Raw genomic sequence first — 16,791 nt, 5'->3', positions numbered from 1 at the left:
AACCACAAACCCTCCATACAGTGCAAAAAAGCTAAACTTCCCTAATTCTTCATTTTCAACCAGTAGTCATAAAAATAGTAACAAAAATATCTTGAGAAACCTCTAGCCTGCATGCAGGGAAGGTTTTGGGCATTGCAACTCAAGTTTATTCTGGAGCTGAATAATCTCTCTTATAATATGTGTTTTTCCAGCTTTCCTCTGATTATTTTGCATAATTTTAGCATCTCTTTTTTTGAATGTCCTGTAACAATCCCGTGTTCGCTGACATTCTTCTGGGGATGCAGGAGCAGCTATTGGGTGACAGGCATGTCAAAAATGGAATTGACAAAACACTTTGGTGATTAAAATTCCTTAAAGATAGCAGAGACTTGGAAGAAAAATGGATGTGGACTGGCTTCAGAGATGATTTGAAGGAGAACTGTAAACAAAGGCCTTAGTGGGAGTTACTTATTCACTACACGGTTTCTACAAAGCTGAACATCTGATTCTAGCATAATTTTCTTCTGTTCCAGTAACTAAATACATGTTGGTAACATTTTTCTTACTAGTGGGAATGGTCATGCAGTTGAATAGCTTTGACAGTAATATGGTATTAAATCAGTATCCTTTAAGATTAATATCTCAGAGAAAACGTGTTGCCATGCTTTCCAGCAACTCACAAAGTTACACTGGAGATCTGAAAATAAATATTCTGAATTTCTACAGAATGAAAAGAAAACACATGTTTTGAAAACAATTAATGAAATCAGGCAGGTAATGTGTAAGTCATCTGGATGGTGTGAATCTCACAGCTGTGTCGCTGAAATGAGCCATTACAGCATTCTTGTATTTCATTTGTAGTACCTGGCTACAGCTTTCAAACAGCTTAGAACCAGTCTTATTTTCCCAGTCTTATCAAGATTTGGCAAGCTGGAACAATATGAGATAAAAACTTGATCTGTAAACAGAAATACACCTGAAGTTCTCCAGAAAATAGATACTTAATTTTCAGAAGTTTGGCCTTCAGGAAATTTTCTTTACAGATGACATATAAAGAAAACAAGAGTAACTCAAGGCTTCTCTTTTCATACAATATTCTTAGCCAGAGTTTTCAAGATTTATCAAGCAAGTTGTACAACCCATGTGTTTTACAAACCATGCAAACAGATTCAGGGGCTAGGTTTACTTTAGCTTTTTTAAGGCAAAACTTGAAAGTACAACCAAGATTAGTTATTGTGTGGGTGCTTAGCTAAGAGCTGAAGTTCTGTGATGTAGAGGAAAGCCACAGGTCCGTCCCATGTAGCTGCAGGGCAAGAGTCACATGAATTCTTGAGCTGATTAGAATGCTTCCATTGTAGTTGCATTTCACAAGCCATATTCTCCACTATTTTGATAATTAATGAACTGATCCGAACAAGAAGAAATTAGAGTGCTTTAAAATTTTATTATTTCATAAAATTCCAGAAGTGGTTATGAGAAAGACACTAAATCTGGCAGAAAACACCTGCAAGATGTAAGCATTTTAAAAAATTAGCTTCGTTGATACCACAGCATGCAACCTTCAGCCATTTTTAACTGACCAGCTTAAAACAACATACCAGATTTTGGAGGCAGGGGCTGGAAAGGACCCTGAAGAGCTTTATTTGATTTCAGGAGAGTTAGGGAGCAGAACTGAGGGTAAATTAAAGCCATCCTGAAAGCAGCTCAGATGAGCATGGGCACAGACAAAGAGCTTTGATATGGCAGGGAAAGCTTTCCTCCTGCTTCACTGCTGAGCCACTGAATGGGTGTCAGTCAGCAAGCTGAAATCTGTGTCACAAAACTCATATATATATATATATACATATATATATAAGATATATATATATATATAAACTGAAGGCCTAGTTATAATCTCAAAGATTTCAGAGCCACTGTGATCCCTAGAGTAAATACATAATTAAGTAGGGTTTTTTTAAGACATGTTTAATTAGGCCCCTAGCCCCTCCTCATCCCCCCTGCCTCTCCCCAATTATGAACTATTTCCCCAAGAGATATGTGGCTCTGTTAATTATGTAAATAAGTCATGCACTATTCTCTGAAAGAATTGTATTTATGTGAAAAACACTGCTCATCTATTATCAATAAAAATAAACGAGACCTAAGATATTTCATTTAAAATAATTATTAAATGCTAGATGGTATTTGAGTTCACATTACTGTCTGAAATACAACAAAACTGAAGGAAACAACTTATTACTGAGATAAAATGTTTCTTCTATATCTCAGATGGTCAGGTAGGTATTTAAAAATAGACAGCATAGGTGAAAATATAGAAAACAAATTTTTAAAAGCATGCTATTGATAAACTTACCAGAGTAATAAAAGCAATGCTGTATTTTTACTTCCTCTGTACATTGACTATTGAAGCACATTTATTTAAATGCTTGCCAAATTGAAATGTTATGACATAAGAACAGCAAGCCTTGAATCCAGGAAAAAGGCATCTTAATGTTGTCAGCATTGATGTACTGTTGTCATTTATTACTGAGGCCAGAAATTTGGAAAAACTGTGTTAACACTAATTATAATTACTACATACAGCTCTTCTATATAGTTTAAAAGTTACCATTCCACAAATACTCTAAATACTTCTAGACATCTAGTGGAACTGCATATCTGACTTTCCACTTTAAGAATACTTAACAGAATATAAAATTCTTTCATCACAATGGTAATGAAGCTCAAACCTCAGACTCCCACAGGAGATTCTACAAACAAATCCAGCAGAAAGCAAATCTGTGCAGTATTTATGATTGTTTTGGAACAACATGACACTGATCCATCACATGGATGTTTGTATTTCAGTTTCTAGAGTTTATGACAGAGAAAAATATTTGACAAGGAAGAGTAACTAAAATGCACACAAAGAAAGACAATTATCTACAAATCTGATTAATACCAAATGCAAGCTGACTGCAGTCAAGGAATGAATTTGACCTACCAGGTTTGTTGTGAACCTCCTCTGTGCACCACATGAGTATTTAGGCAGAACTACAGTGTTTAGTCCTTTTCTTGCCACAGAAATTGATATATTCTCTACCTCAAAACAGACAGTGGCTGTTCACATTCTCGTTGTAACATTTTGAAGATAAAAATGGAATAGATCATGGAATATTCATCAAGTGCTGTGATGTGGCTAGACAGAATATTTTTTTTAAATGCCACATATCCAGTAATTTATACAGTCTCACCATCAGCCCTGTAGAAAGATGTCCCAGGACTGGAGAAGAAACCAGCAAGGTAAAGTATGCCCAATGGTAAAGCATAATTTTGTAATGAAAATGGGAGAAACTGTTCCACTGAACCTGGAACCATTACATCTAATACTAAGAGAATCATTTTTCTAGATAAACACTTTATAAAGTAACTAACAAATCCTGAGCATGTAAATGCACATAAGAATTGCCTTAGGCCCACCATCTTCAGGTCAGGGACCACCTGGATACAAGAGAAAAATATCTGGTCCACTTACCTTGCCATCAAATTTGGAGTACTCATTGAAGGGGTTATTCAGCTGCAGTGGACACTGTTCAAGTCGCACAGACAGTATTGACTGCTTCCCAGAACAAGGAGATTTTACTCTGAAATTCTTTTTTTCAAATAGTGAGCTCAGCTCCTCTGCTGCAGATTGGAAAAGAGATTAGAGTAGTTGTACGAGGAGATGTAGAGACTACTGCTTACCACAAAAAGATAACCTCATAAGAGAGAGAACAACATCAAAGATATAAAACCAACAAAAGCTTTAGCACACCACTCTTGCATTGCCCAGAGATATGACCCACGAGAAGTCTAAATGATCCTACCATCTACCCTTAGGTGGATTTTTCCCATACAGAGAATGGAACTGATCACTACAAGATCCACTTGCGTCAAGATAAAAATCAAGAATCAAAGAGAGAATTACACATTACTGGTATTTCTGCTTGCCTACTTTTCCTACTTTTTTCCAAAGGAACAGTATATGCTCTGCAGAAGAATTGTTGAGCCATCTACAATTTGCCAAGCAAAAGCATTTCAGCTGAGCTTGTAACAAAGTTTTATGCTTGTAACACAGGACAATACTATACTGCCCCATTATTGCATTATCATGTTGCTATGCTGTCCCCATAGTTTGGGACTACACCTGATTTAAAAGAATAATTTCTTTGGATTTTACTTTTCCTGGTAGATTGTATATAGTCTCCTCTCAAAAAAATTTCAAACTTGAAAACATCATTTTAGGTAAACAGGCTGGGCAACAAAAAAAAGAGAAAGCTTTCTAAAAACAAAGTTGCTAAAGAGGTTTTTTGTGTGACCTGTGAAAGCTCACAAAAGCCTCAGATAAGCATCTCTTTTGATGTGAAAAGACTGCATACCTTTATTTCCAGCAAAAGTGTAACTCAAAATTTACAGGCATACTTTAAAAAATTTAAAAATTAGGGCTTGTTGCATTATAAGGACACTACAATAATCAGGACAGAGCCTGGGGTGTTTTAGCATATTAGTACCAATCGATCTCATCTGCAAGAAACTGTGACTGAATCTGGACAAGTTCTTTCCACATCTGCTCTAGGAACCAGGTACCCCCAAACTCCATCAATCACTACCCAAGAACCAACACCAGCTCTCTCCTCTACTGACTCTGCCCTGCATTCCTACATTTGGATTCTCTCACATCTCAGATTTAGATTTTGCTCTTCCAGTGAAATTAAACTGCTCCTAAGGCAGAATTACTTGGGACTGCATCTGCAGGGAGTTGGTTAATTTCTTAAAATGAGAAATAAAAACTTGTAAATTTATAACTATTCAAAAGCTCAGTTTATTTTTATCAGCAGATTGCCTGAAAATGAAGACAGTTGGCAAAAGTGCTAAATACTGGCACTAAGAGATACCCAACAGTCTTGTGAGAGGCTGCGATTAACCAAAAAGGCTTGATTAAATCCTTTTTAACTGTGGCAACTTAAGCTCCAGTAGGGACATCTCACATGACCAAAGAGTTAAAATAACAGGATATTCTGTAAGGCTGTAAATTCAGCTGGCTGAGATACAGTTTTTCTTTTCCAGAAAACTGCATAATTTCAAAAAATTAAACTCAGTTAAGAAGAGCAACACAAAAAGATAGAAGAACATAGATGAGATTTCTAAAAAACTAACAACTTTCATTGAACATTCTGTCAAATAATTCCTAACATACACTGGCTGAAAGTGTTCCAGTTAAAGATAACAAAAAACAAACAAAAAATGCTCAAATTTTGGGGAAAAAAATTCCCCCTACCTGAGAACAGTTATTCCTGTTGTTACTCCTGTTATTATTGCTTCCACACATATTTTCCAATAATGCTAAACTCACACATGGTTAAGAGGAAGCCACCCTGGACACCCTTTAGGGCTCCTCTTTTCCTGGCCTCTTCCTGCTGTGTGGCTCTTCATGCACACAAGTGACAAACACACAGAACTGCAGTGACTAAGCAGAGAAGGGAAATCAGCTCTGTCAATAAAGAGAAATACTGAGTGCCTGGAGGTTCTATGCAACTTCCTTGTTTCCTATTTCAATTGGTTCTGCAGCAGGGAGGGAGTGATCTATCTGCCTACAGCCCCAGCAGGTTCCTGCAGAGGGGGACACCTCCACTGCTGCTGGGTGACAGAGCAGGATGTGAATGGAACAAAATGTCACGGTGGAGCCCATGTGAATAAAAAGCTATGAACAGCAGAGAGCCGGCAGGAAACAGGAGTCTGAGTGCAATCCATGTGAATAAATACCAAGCAGTATATTGGCAGGGATTAAAAAGAGAACTGCATCATCACTGGTCAAATGCTATAAAATATTGAGCAGAGAGAGTTAGGCGCCATGGCAGATTAAACTTTAAAACCTACAACTGCTTACAGAGGTAGAAAGGCAAAAACATTTTATAATGCATTAACAGAGGTATCAAACAGGGCTGAACACTGTGCTAAGGATTAGTGCAACTGTGCTGCTCAGGTGAGCAGCTTTGTTCATTCCTCTCAGAAGAAGATATGATAGAGCTGGAGAAGGTTCTGAAAAGGACAGCTTGGAAGATACAAGGATTTAGGAAAAAAACAAAGGAGATTACACAGGGACCTAATTAAGACATACACAAATTTTGAAAGAAGTAGGCATGACAGACCATACAAAGGTTTGAATGTTTGTCAAATACAAGAGGAACAGATACTAGCTTGAACTATGAAATTAGAGAATACAGATTTTTCGTTCCATATACTACAATTTAAATGATACAGAACATTCAGGCAGAAATACTGAATTATATAATTAAACCCAACAGAACAGCATATTTTTTGAGAAATTGGTGATCTTAGTTTTTCCAAGGAAAAGTTAGATAAGCTAAGGCAGCATTCATTATGCTTTCATTTAATCAGATAATATATACACAGTATTTCTTAAGATGTTTTTATCTAGTAAAGTAACCATAAAAATATTCTATCAGGGTAACCTCTATGAAATTCATCACATCCACTGCACCAAATGCCGCTGGAAATAGCTAGAAAGTCATCACTACATGGAGATAAAGATCCTGCTGCTTGAATGCAGACACTTGCCAACCACCCACCCTGCAGCAAGACACGTCCTGGTCCCTACACACCTCCCAGTAAAACCAGGAGCTTTACTATCTCCAGTTCCTGCTCACTGAGACACTGGAAGCCTCAGAAGATAATGATGCTAGAAGATGACAGAATATGGAAACAGTATTAATACCTTATATTGCACAAGTAAAACAGCCACTCAAATTAATTCAGACCAGCAAACTAGGATTTAAATATTTTTTCCTTACTGTGCCTTGGAAAGCCCTAGTCAGAGATGAAATCAAACCTGTGGCTGTGGCACCCGACCCCCAGCAATAAGCTATGGGAAATAGCAGGCAAATACAATGATCAGTATTTCCTCTGTCCTTTGAAAGCTAAAGTGAAAATTACAAACTGAAAAATCTGGAATCATCAAAAGCAGAAATAAACTGTAGGAACATAGATCTTTTCTTTTTACCTGAGTAAGAAGTATTTCTGTCTTTCCACTGAACGTTTTTGCATTTTATTTGATTTTGTCTCTCTTTCCGCAGACGTTCTAGTCTCTGAGCTTGAAAAGAAATATTATAACTATAAGTTTGTCAATGAAAGTTTACTATAAACAAAGACATAATTAACTACCTTTATATGAATAAAGATGTTTTATACTGCATATGTAGGGGAAAAAGTCATAAAATTTTAAAGGTGGCACCCCTGAAAAGCAAATACCAACAAAAACATGAAAATGTTCTTGATTTATAATTGAAATTAGAGGATATAAAACATTAATAGAGATCATAAAGATAGTATTAACATGGAAGAGAATAATAAAATGTGAAAACTTCTGTGATTAATATGACATTTCATTATATAAATCATTAATAACGGTCTTAAAGGAATTTTAATGCACAAATGAACTGAAGTGAATATTACATTACAGGAATAAAATTACTGTTATGAATTACTCTACCCGTTTCAAAAATTAAAGATAAATGAACTCAGACTAGACTATTAAAGTTTTAAATATAAAATCCTTTATCTAAAAATCATGAAAATTATAAAATGTCAAAGCTATATAAATTAGCATAGCTTTTTCTTCAGTGTGCTGAAACAGTTTATAGGTAGTAAAATAAATGATTTGTATCTTCACAACATTAGTCAAGTCCTAAAATGAATATAATATTTCTTTATGTATATTTTTGACTCCATCTTCAAAATACAGTTTGAAAGAAGCCTCAAATAGTTATACTGTCAAAGAACTTTCAGGCCAGGGTACTAGATTAATATCTTCAATTATCTGTCTGTTAACAGTAAGATCTCTCTCGGAAATGGTCAGCTAAACCTGGTAAAAGCCACCCAAAACAATGACCACAAGAAATCACTGATGTTATGAAGTGTCCACTGAAAATAAGACAGCAGATTAGACTGGAGAGTAGGACTAATAATGTTGATCACTGAAGGAAATAATTTGCTGGATATATTAGCAATTTTGATGTATTGAGATAATTCATTAACTGAAACGGGTTTGTGGAAGAGATTCTAGAATGCTAAATTATAATGACAATTTTTAGATACATTTTGAGTTTCCTGAGCCATTTCGCCAACCAGAAAAAGGTTAATAAATATTTTCTATCCCTCCCATTATTATTCTTTTACATTTTGTCTTTGAACTGAATTGTAGACACGGAAGTGCATTTTTTTGCCCCCACAAAAAACTCTTATCCTGGGAAGTGGTAGAAAAACATAATACTCTGAGGTTTAACAGTTGTAACAAGCATTTTAAGGTACAAAAAAAGGAACTTTGATGCCTACTTCCCATTTCAGTCAACATGAGGTTTGTGCCTAAATACTTGTGTATCTTAGTGAAATAAGAGATGTATCCCTGCTTCTAAATTTAAATATTGGGTAAAACACTTTTGTAGTGTAGACATTAAATTCTGAAACAAAAACACTTTTTTCTCCCATTTACTGTACAGATTGTAGCTTAAAATTACCTCCCAAAAACTATCTTCCCAAACCTGCATTCATAAACTGTTAAATTCATATGTAACCAATGGATAAAGAAAAAAACATAGAATAGAAACAAGAGTAATACATTTTTACTCTTATTTGACATTTTCACCCCTTCTCAAAACAAGCACACTCAAGTGCAGTCAACATCTGCACTAACCCCATCCTATTCTGCTATCTACAGTTGATCCCAAATGATCATTAACATGGGTCTGTACTATGGCAACTCCAAATTAGACGGAATTATCAGCACCTATTAGAAGTCTGAATTATTTAAAGTTCATTCCCACAAGAAACATGTTAGTTCGAAAGCTTTCCATGTGAAAAATGTCACTGACCAAATGTACTTCTTGTTTCATTAACTATTAGCACCAGATTAGCCTTTGTTTCTAGTCATGTGGGTTAGGAGAATTCTCCTGCTTTCCCACATCCCCAGGGATGTGGCACAAGCCTGTCTCCACCTCAGTATTTTTAATCCCTCTGGAGAGAGCAGAAAGAAGGCAGTGAGGAGATGGAGCCCTGAGCCTGAGATCACCTAAGGCCCAGCCTGCTCCTGGAGAAAAGGAGGAAGAATTCCATGGCAGCCAGACCCGGAGTTCTTCCCGGACATGACATGCAATGTACATTATTTCTACAATTTATGAAAACGATACTATCCTGGTAAAGATAAAATAAACTATCATAATAAAAGAGCTTGGCAAAAGCTAATAAAGTTATGCTCCATTGCAAAACAATAAAGATAGCAGAAGCAGAAATGATTTCATTTAACAGGGTACAAACCAAAAGGAAACAAAGTAGAGCTTGCAGGTTAAAGCTGGCAGCTACTACCTGTTGATACACAACAATACACTACCCATTATCTGCTTTTCAAAGAACAAATGTTCTTCCTCTTGTTAAATCTATTCATGTAGTTATGGGTTAAGCAAAAAAGAAAAGAAATATCCTTATGTTTACCCAGTTTCAGAGCAAAAATTACAGATTTCACAGTTAATGAGTTCTTGTACTTATGCATCTCTTTTCTTCCGTAAGGAACTTAGATAAGCACTTGTGTAATGCAGAATTTATATTAAAATAGTTAGCTTCCCATCTCATTTATTCCTCTTCCTGTGCTTTTGAAAAGGGTATGAGCTGATCAACTTGCATTCTTTGTAAGCTTTTTTCCACCCCACTGTTTCAAATCATAGCCCAATGGCCTTGACAACTGCATTAGGTTCTTCGTGGTACCAGCACACAGAGTGGAGTGTAATGCATGCACGATGGAGAGAGGCAAAAAAATGGTTCTCAGATGGACTGAGGGTCCAAACCATTGGTTTAGAATACAGCACAAACTGAAACTGGAAATTGTTTCAATCAATAATTGAAATGGAGATTATTCTATCAGTCTACCTATTTGGTGAAACAATCCATCAGAATTATTTTCTTGGTGCAATCTGATACAAAAAACTTTGCCCCTCCTTCCTCATAAACTATCCCATCAGCTGAAATAAACCAGACTTCAAGGGGGAGAGGAGGCAGCCTGGCACACCACACTGCTCACCACTCCTCACTGTAAGTGTCAGTTCTACACTCAGTTTATTTCCAGATCTAACTCTCCCATCACAAGAGAACAGTGCCTTCTGTTTTCTGTAATTTTGACAATTTATTATTTGCAAAAGGTATTTAAAGATATTCAATACTGTACAACATTTTACTTCTTAGGTAGAGTACAGATGTTTTTTCTGAGCTCTAGGTGGTGTTATAATACCTTCAGAAATAATTTGAAAAAAATATATACTGTAGAACACAGAGATATCAGAACTGACCACACCACCCCAACTTTTTCATATATATTTTTATACTGCAGAACTTTTGATCATAGCATTTCTTGGGTATTTATAAAAAGTCTAAATATGCCTCATATGAAACAAGTGGGACAGCTTCCACCCAAGACAAAAAGTGTATTTTGAAAAGGTCTACACCCCTGAACTTCCTAATTTGGTAACTTAAATCCTAGCTCAAGGTTTTTCTCAGAAATTAAACATCAGAAGACAAAATACAGGAAAATCATTCACTTTGTTGGCTCACCTCAAACTTCATTCCTCTCTTTTATAACACACAGATTTGATGCCTCACAAAGTAGATTATCCTCAAAAATAACTATCCTGTTCAAAAGTTAACACCCCTCTAGACATTAACAATAGAAATTTCAAAGACTGTTTGTGTACTTTGGATTTAGACTTAACGCCTTTACAATGTAAATTCATATATATTATACATAAACTGACTACCTCAATGTTCTCTGCATATCCATAAGCAAAACAGCAATTAAAATTCAGCTGGCAGCATACTGAAGTAAATGAATCATTACATGTCCTTTTATAACAAGGGTTTTGATATCACAAAAAGTTTGACATATTCCTAGCTAGCCACGCTCTCATTTGTCCATGCAAGCCTGACTAACAAAACAAATTGCAAAGGGTAATGGCTGCAAACATCACTTACCTGTGTTTGATCGTCTTCTGATTCCAAAGTCCCAGCTTGAGGTAATGTCAACTGATTGGGAATAGATATAGCCCTGAGTCTCACCATTGCTTCCCTGTGTTTCTGACCCACTGTCCCCATATGCTGACGAGGGATTAAACTTCTCCAGGTCGACATCGTGATCTATCAGGACCATTTCACACATCCCTGTGTCATCACTGGTCACGTGTGACTGTCGAATATGAGCAAGTATAATTGTTGGGTTGTCCAGGAAAGCCATTCTGTCCACAAGCCCACCACTCCACTATACTATCTTCTCCCCATCTTGTTCCATGGACACATGTACCTAGAAATATAATGTGCACAGAATTTAGGGAAAACAACAATAACAACAACCAAAACCTTCATTCAAGAAAAGTGTGTGTCTTGCATGCACAAAACCTGATTTACTCAGTTTCATACAGTGAATTATCTTAACTCTGCTCCAGTTTACTTAAGTGACATTGCTTGCTGAGAACGACCTAAAATACAGTGGTTTTGAAGGACAGCTTGAATCCTGAGTCCTGAGACAACGAGAACACAACAGACACCCCCACTCTACAACAAATGGTTGCTATAAGACAAAATATTTTAAGTACTACACAGAGAAAGGCAAAGAAAATAAGCACAAGAAACATCTGTCCATTCAAATTAATAAATTTACAAAACCAGATAGGGTTTTGAATTTCTTTTCACCCACAGCAATAGTGTGCTGTTTTTCTCCTGCCTCTACATACCAACTCTTTAATGACTTTATTACCAATCCTCTTCAGGTTTTGTATTTCCAGGAAAAACTTGATACATGAAGAGATTAATATCTCGGGGCAGAACATTGAACATCTGCACGGTGCTTTGCATAGGGCAACTGTTGTAACACAGAAAAAGTGCTATGATCATAGCCCACACACCTGAATTCTTAAGCACTTTAATACCAGTAATTGCCACTTGCCTAAAATACTTCAGAGTACTCAAGCAGCCCCAAAGCAGAGAGCAAAAAAGAAAAAACAAACCACTAAACCCAAACCACACTCAAGCTGTTATCCTATCCTACTGCAGCTGTGGGTTTATAGTTATGTTAAATTAACTCAAGCCTAAACTGCCTCTGCATGGGCAGCTCCATGTTCCTGCCTGGCCATGGTCAGATGCTGCCACCACATCCCAAAGGCTGGCATCAGCACTGCCATAGCTAGGACCAGAGCTGCATGAAAAAACTGACCTGCTGAAAATAACCTGGAAAGAAAAAAACAACAATTTTCTGGCAAATCAGTCCTCCAGCAAACAGCTGCCAGAGCACCAGCACCCCAGAGGCAGCAGAACACTGCTGGTGGAGGGCAGGGGGGGCACAGCCCAAACCACCCAGAGCTCAGCCTGCAGGACAGGAGGGTCTCAGGGGTTAAGCTCACAGAGGGGCAAAGATAGACATCAATTCCCCAAGTTCAACCCCCTAGCTGTCTTCCTAATAATTTGCCCATCTGAGGAAAAAATGCAAGTGTCACACTAGCTACAGAACTAAATTGTTCAGTTAGTATTTTGAACATGGAAACAACAAACCCTGACATTGCTGTTGATAAAACTTCTGTCAGCAAGAAGAAAATATCAAAGGAAAAGAAACAATGTTAAATCACACAAAGCCCATGAAACTCTGGTAAAAGCAGCTGCCCTTTTCCTAGCACATTTTAAAAGAAGAAAGTAAAATAAAGAATCAGACAGGCTTGTTCCAGGACCAGCACAGTGCATGGTTTCCCTTGTAAAGGTGCATTAATAATGAGAGCCTCATGAAGCAGCTTCTGCATTTAAACTTTTGGAAGCAAAAGTAGAACTTTATTTGGACACTGATCTAATCATGACAGAAGAATTTTGAAGGTGTTATTTAAACTGCAAACCCACCATCTCTACTCGTATCCTCCTGACCACCAAACATCAGCATCTTCTAACTACAACATTCAATACAATAGAGACTTACAACCTTCATAATTTTGGCTTTTTTTGCTCCCTTGGCCATAAGTATGACCTTTTTTCCTTGCAAGACAGTGTCCTTTCTGTGTTAAAACTATATAAACAATTTCAAAAGTCTAATATTAAAACAGACACAGCAGAAAGAAGGAATTCAATAAAAACTGGTAGAGAAATAAAACTGACATGGTACTTGTTATTAACACACAGTACTCCTTAATTTTAATAAATTATGCTATTAGCTAAGGACACTCCACCAGTATCCTTGGAGATACTCAAAGCCCAGTTGGACAAAGCCCTGAGCAACCTGCTCTGGCTGGCCCTGCATGGAGCGGGGAGGCTGTCCTGGGTCTCCAGAGGCTCCTGCCAACCTCAGCCATGCTGCCACTCCATGTTCTATTTTTTATTTTCTGACTATTTCCATTACAGAAAGTAGGCCTGGTCTCCCTGAAGGATTTCTCATTGTCCTCAAAGCCAGAGGCCATAAGGTAAATATCCTACCATAAGGCAGCTGTCTCCTGGCTGCAATTTACGTGCCTTTGAGCCGCAACAGTGTGACCAGGATTGAGAGACTTGAGAATACAGACACAAAATATATTTAGTATGAATATTCTAAAAAGTACACTGAGGAGGTTTTTAAACTTAGTTATTTACACAGCACTTACTAGAAAAGGGCATGCTTACCTGGAAGCAGTAAGGACTTGTTTAAATAAGCAACAGCCTTAGGCTTCTAAAAGGTCTGCAAACTCCCAATCAAAAATTACTGCTGCCCCATCAATGTGTCATATAAATGTTGGCATGTTAATTGTGTATTTATAAGATTGTTAATGGTTAGTTAATTTACCTCCCACACTATTATTGTACTTGAAATGATTTAATGTCTGCTAAGGGAGTTAACAACATGTAACAGCAGATGCGAAAATTTTACCTTTATACTCTGCACCCCGATTTCATGCCATTAACAGTCCATGTGCTAAATTACCCAAGCTTTTTTACATGTGCAATCACTTTTCCCATAAACATTAACAGTGAAAAATTGTCAGAAATTCTATTTCAAACTCTAAAGTTCAATACAAGCACATTTTTTCTTCCTCCTCTTCAGAATTTCCAAAAGGACAACTTTCAACTGATTTCTCAGCAAATTACCATTAACTGGAAATTGTGTGAACAGTTAAGATCTCTCAAAAAAATCAGAAAAAAATTTCAGACCCCAGAATTAAGTTTTCATTCTTTTACGCCATATTTTAGTAGTTGTTATCTATGCAATTTGTAACTGTTTCATTCATTTGATAAAGACAAAACACCATTAGATGGCATGGCCCTCATCTGAGAACAATTACCTCCAACAAACTCTTTGAAGCTTCCATATCATCAGTTCCAGCAAAATCACAGACACAAGACCAATTTCTAGATGTGCTGAGACCTGCCAGCATACTGCCTCTCCTGCATCCCTCATGCCCACACACGGACAGCACATCCACACATAGCTGTTTTTAACAGAACTCAGAATTTTTAAGGATCAGCAATTTATACATTCCTCAATCATAAACAAAAAATAATCATTTTTTTCATACTAGCACTATATAAATATTATTCTACTATTACAATACTTTGCAGACAGCTGTGAAGCACACTCTAAACACTAAAGATGAAAACAGTGAAGTGAAACCTATGCAACTTTATCTGTATTTATGTATGGCATGATATCCAGGTCAGTGTTCTGATGATATACTGCTTATTGGCAAACACCTTCCACGATTCATCACACAGGTGGACAGAGCTGAATTAGTCCTTCACTTTCTTCTTCATCTTTACTATACATCTGTCTTACTTTCTGGGCAGCATCTAATCCCCTCCCTCACCTTCTCCTTGGTTGCCCTGCTGTGTTACTGACCTGCCCTGAGACCACAGAGAACACAGCCCCCCATTACTCCTGTGTGTTTAGAGAACATCCTCAGAGGTGTAAAACTGCACCATCGAGAGGCTGAACAACTTGCCAGGTTTCACAGGAACTTTGAAGCAAAATCAGACAGCTGGATCTCAGTCTATTATTTTTATCAGAAGAATTCCTCTTCCAGTAACCCACTGCTATATTTATGGCATCTCTGGGCTCTGGCAGCAAGTGGAGCAGGGCTGTTATGCAGATCAACCTCATTCATAACACAGCATACAGTAAGTAATGCATAATGTTCTAACAAATTATTCAGCTCCCAGCAGGTGACACAAAGGTCTTGAGAAGAATGCATATTGTTAGAGAGGCTGTACCATAAACACACAGGTGAACACATCTGAATCTGGGGATGCAACTTCAGGATTGGCACTCACGGGATAATTTTAAGAATCCTGGCTAAAAGGAACTGTAAAACTCTTGAGCCAATTCCTACAAGAATATTTTGCTGTCTTAGTTGTAAAAGAAAAAAACAAGAAGCAGGAAATTTCCTTTCTCTTATTCTGCAAAGCCATAGCTTTTTGTTTGTTTCCTTGTTTGTTTTTATAGAAAAATATGTTTAAACTGAGTGTCCTCCTTAAGGAAGTAATAAACATTTAAAGCCTTACTCGAGGTAAACAAAAACTTTTCAAACAAAAGTGCAACTTCTGGAAGGTACAACCTGGATCTAAACCAATTCCTAATAAACTCAGATTACAGCATGTTGGAATAATGATATAACTTATTGCTCAAGGGCTTTTACAGTCAATGGACTTAAACACCTCTCCAACTGTAGCTCTTTAAAGTGATCAGGAAAACTAATGAAAAAAATAGGCAGATTAGAATTAAAAAATTGATTTTTTCCTCCCCACATTATATGAGCTGGAATAGGATGCTGCAAACATACTTCAAAATTTATGATTTGGGTTATAGGAAATAATTTCACAGTTAACTTCTGTCTGCAATTGCAAAAGAAATGGTTCTCGTTATCTACATTTGCAGCAGCACAAATAATCAAAACCCTTGAATGCCAGACAGACTCCTGTGCATGCAGGATAAAGGAAAGTGAACCACAATATATGAAAATTCAAGTTTATGTTTCAACAAAAGCTCAAGTGCATTTAAGAACGAACACTTATCTAGAGAAGCTGTCACTCATGCTTTGGGTCTTGTCATTAAAAAGGAAAGAATCATTTAAAGTCATTTAAAGCAGCACTTTCACAGGTGAAACTGGAATTTGAAAGTTATGATGAGAAAGCACTACATTCCACACAACTCCCAACAAATTATTTTTTAGTTTTCAAACCTGTAAATCAATCTGGCATTAGCTATGTATTTCTGTATTTATGAACTGCTTGGAATTTGGCTGTATTTTTGTTGTCATACTAATCAGGATGCAAATTGCACCAACTCTGATATTCTAATTATTGAGCTTTAGGGAAGGAGGGGGAGCATACTGGAGTATGTATGGAAACCATACACTCTCCTCTATTTGTTTCCTGATCTTGTCAAATCTTCATTTAATTGTAAACAAGTTGATTATCAACTAACCTGAGATATCTTGCATCAAGATATTAAGCAAATAAATAAGTATAAAAAACTGCAGATATTATAAATTAGGGCAGACAAATCTGTATCTAGACTCATGCCTGCAAAGAGCATTCTATCAATATAGTGAAATGCTAATCTCCTAATTAACAACCTAATTAGGTAATTATGGCTTTGCAGAGGGATGCCTAAATGAAATATGACAACATGGTCACCTCTTTATATGGCACCTGTGGGCCTTTTCAGCTGTCACTGCAGAGAGTGCAATATCAATTTGAACAGATGACAAAGTGTTGTCATTTTTCATTCTGATATTG

At 36.9% G+C, this 16,791-nt stretch overlaps 1 protein-coding gene across 2 annotated transcripts in view; it reads right to left on the bottom strand.

Annotated features, from left to right (window-relative positions):
• MAPKAP1 (MAPK associated protein 1) overlaps window positions 1-16,791 on the bottom strand; it is an 86,629-nt gene that overhangs the window by 66,356 nt on the left and 3,482 nt on the right. For both annotated transcript variants that reach the window (XM_071766246.1, XM_071766247.1), the window contains exons 2-4: window positions 11,029-11,353; window positions 7,019-7,108; window positions 3,494-3,642 (exon numbers count right to left, since the gene is read on the bottom strand). In XM_071766246.1, the coding sequence (XP_071622347.1) occupies window positions 3,494-3,642; window positions 7,019-7,108; window positions 11,029-11,287 (498 nt within the window). In that variant the 5' untranslated portion in view covers window positions 11,288-11,353. The remainder of the gene's footprint in view (window positions 1-3,493; window positions 3,643-7,018; window positions 7,109-11,028; window positions 11,354-16,791) is intronic.

This window comes from Heliangelus exortis, chromosome 22, assembly GCF_036169615.1.
Source record: "Heliangelus exortis chromosome 22, bHelExo1.hap1, whole genome shotgun sequence".
Lineage (NCBI taxonomy): Eukaryota > Metazoa > Chordata > Aves > Apodiformes > Trochilidae > Heliangelus > Heliangelus exortis.
Note: the sequence above shows the minus strand (reverse complement) of the source record. Positions and strands in the feature narration are given on the sequence as shown.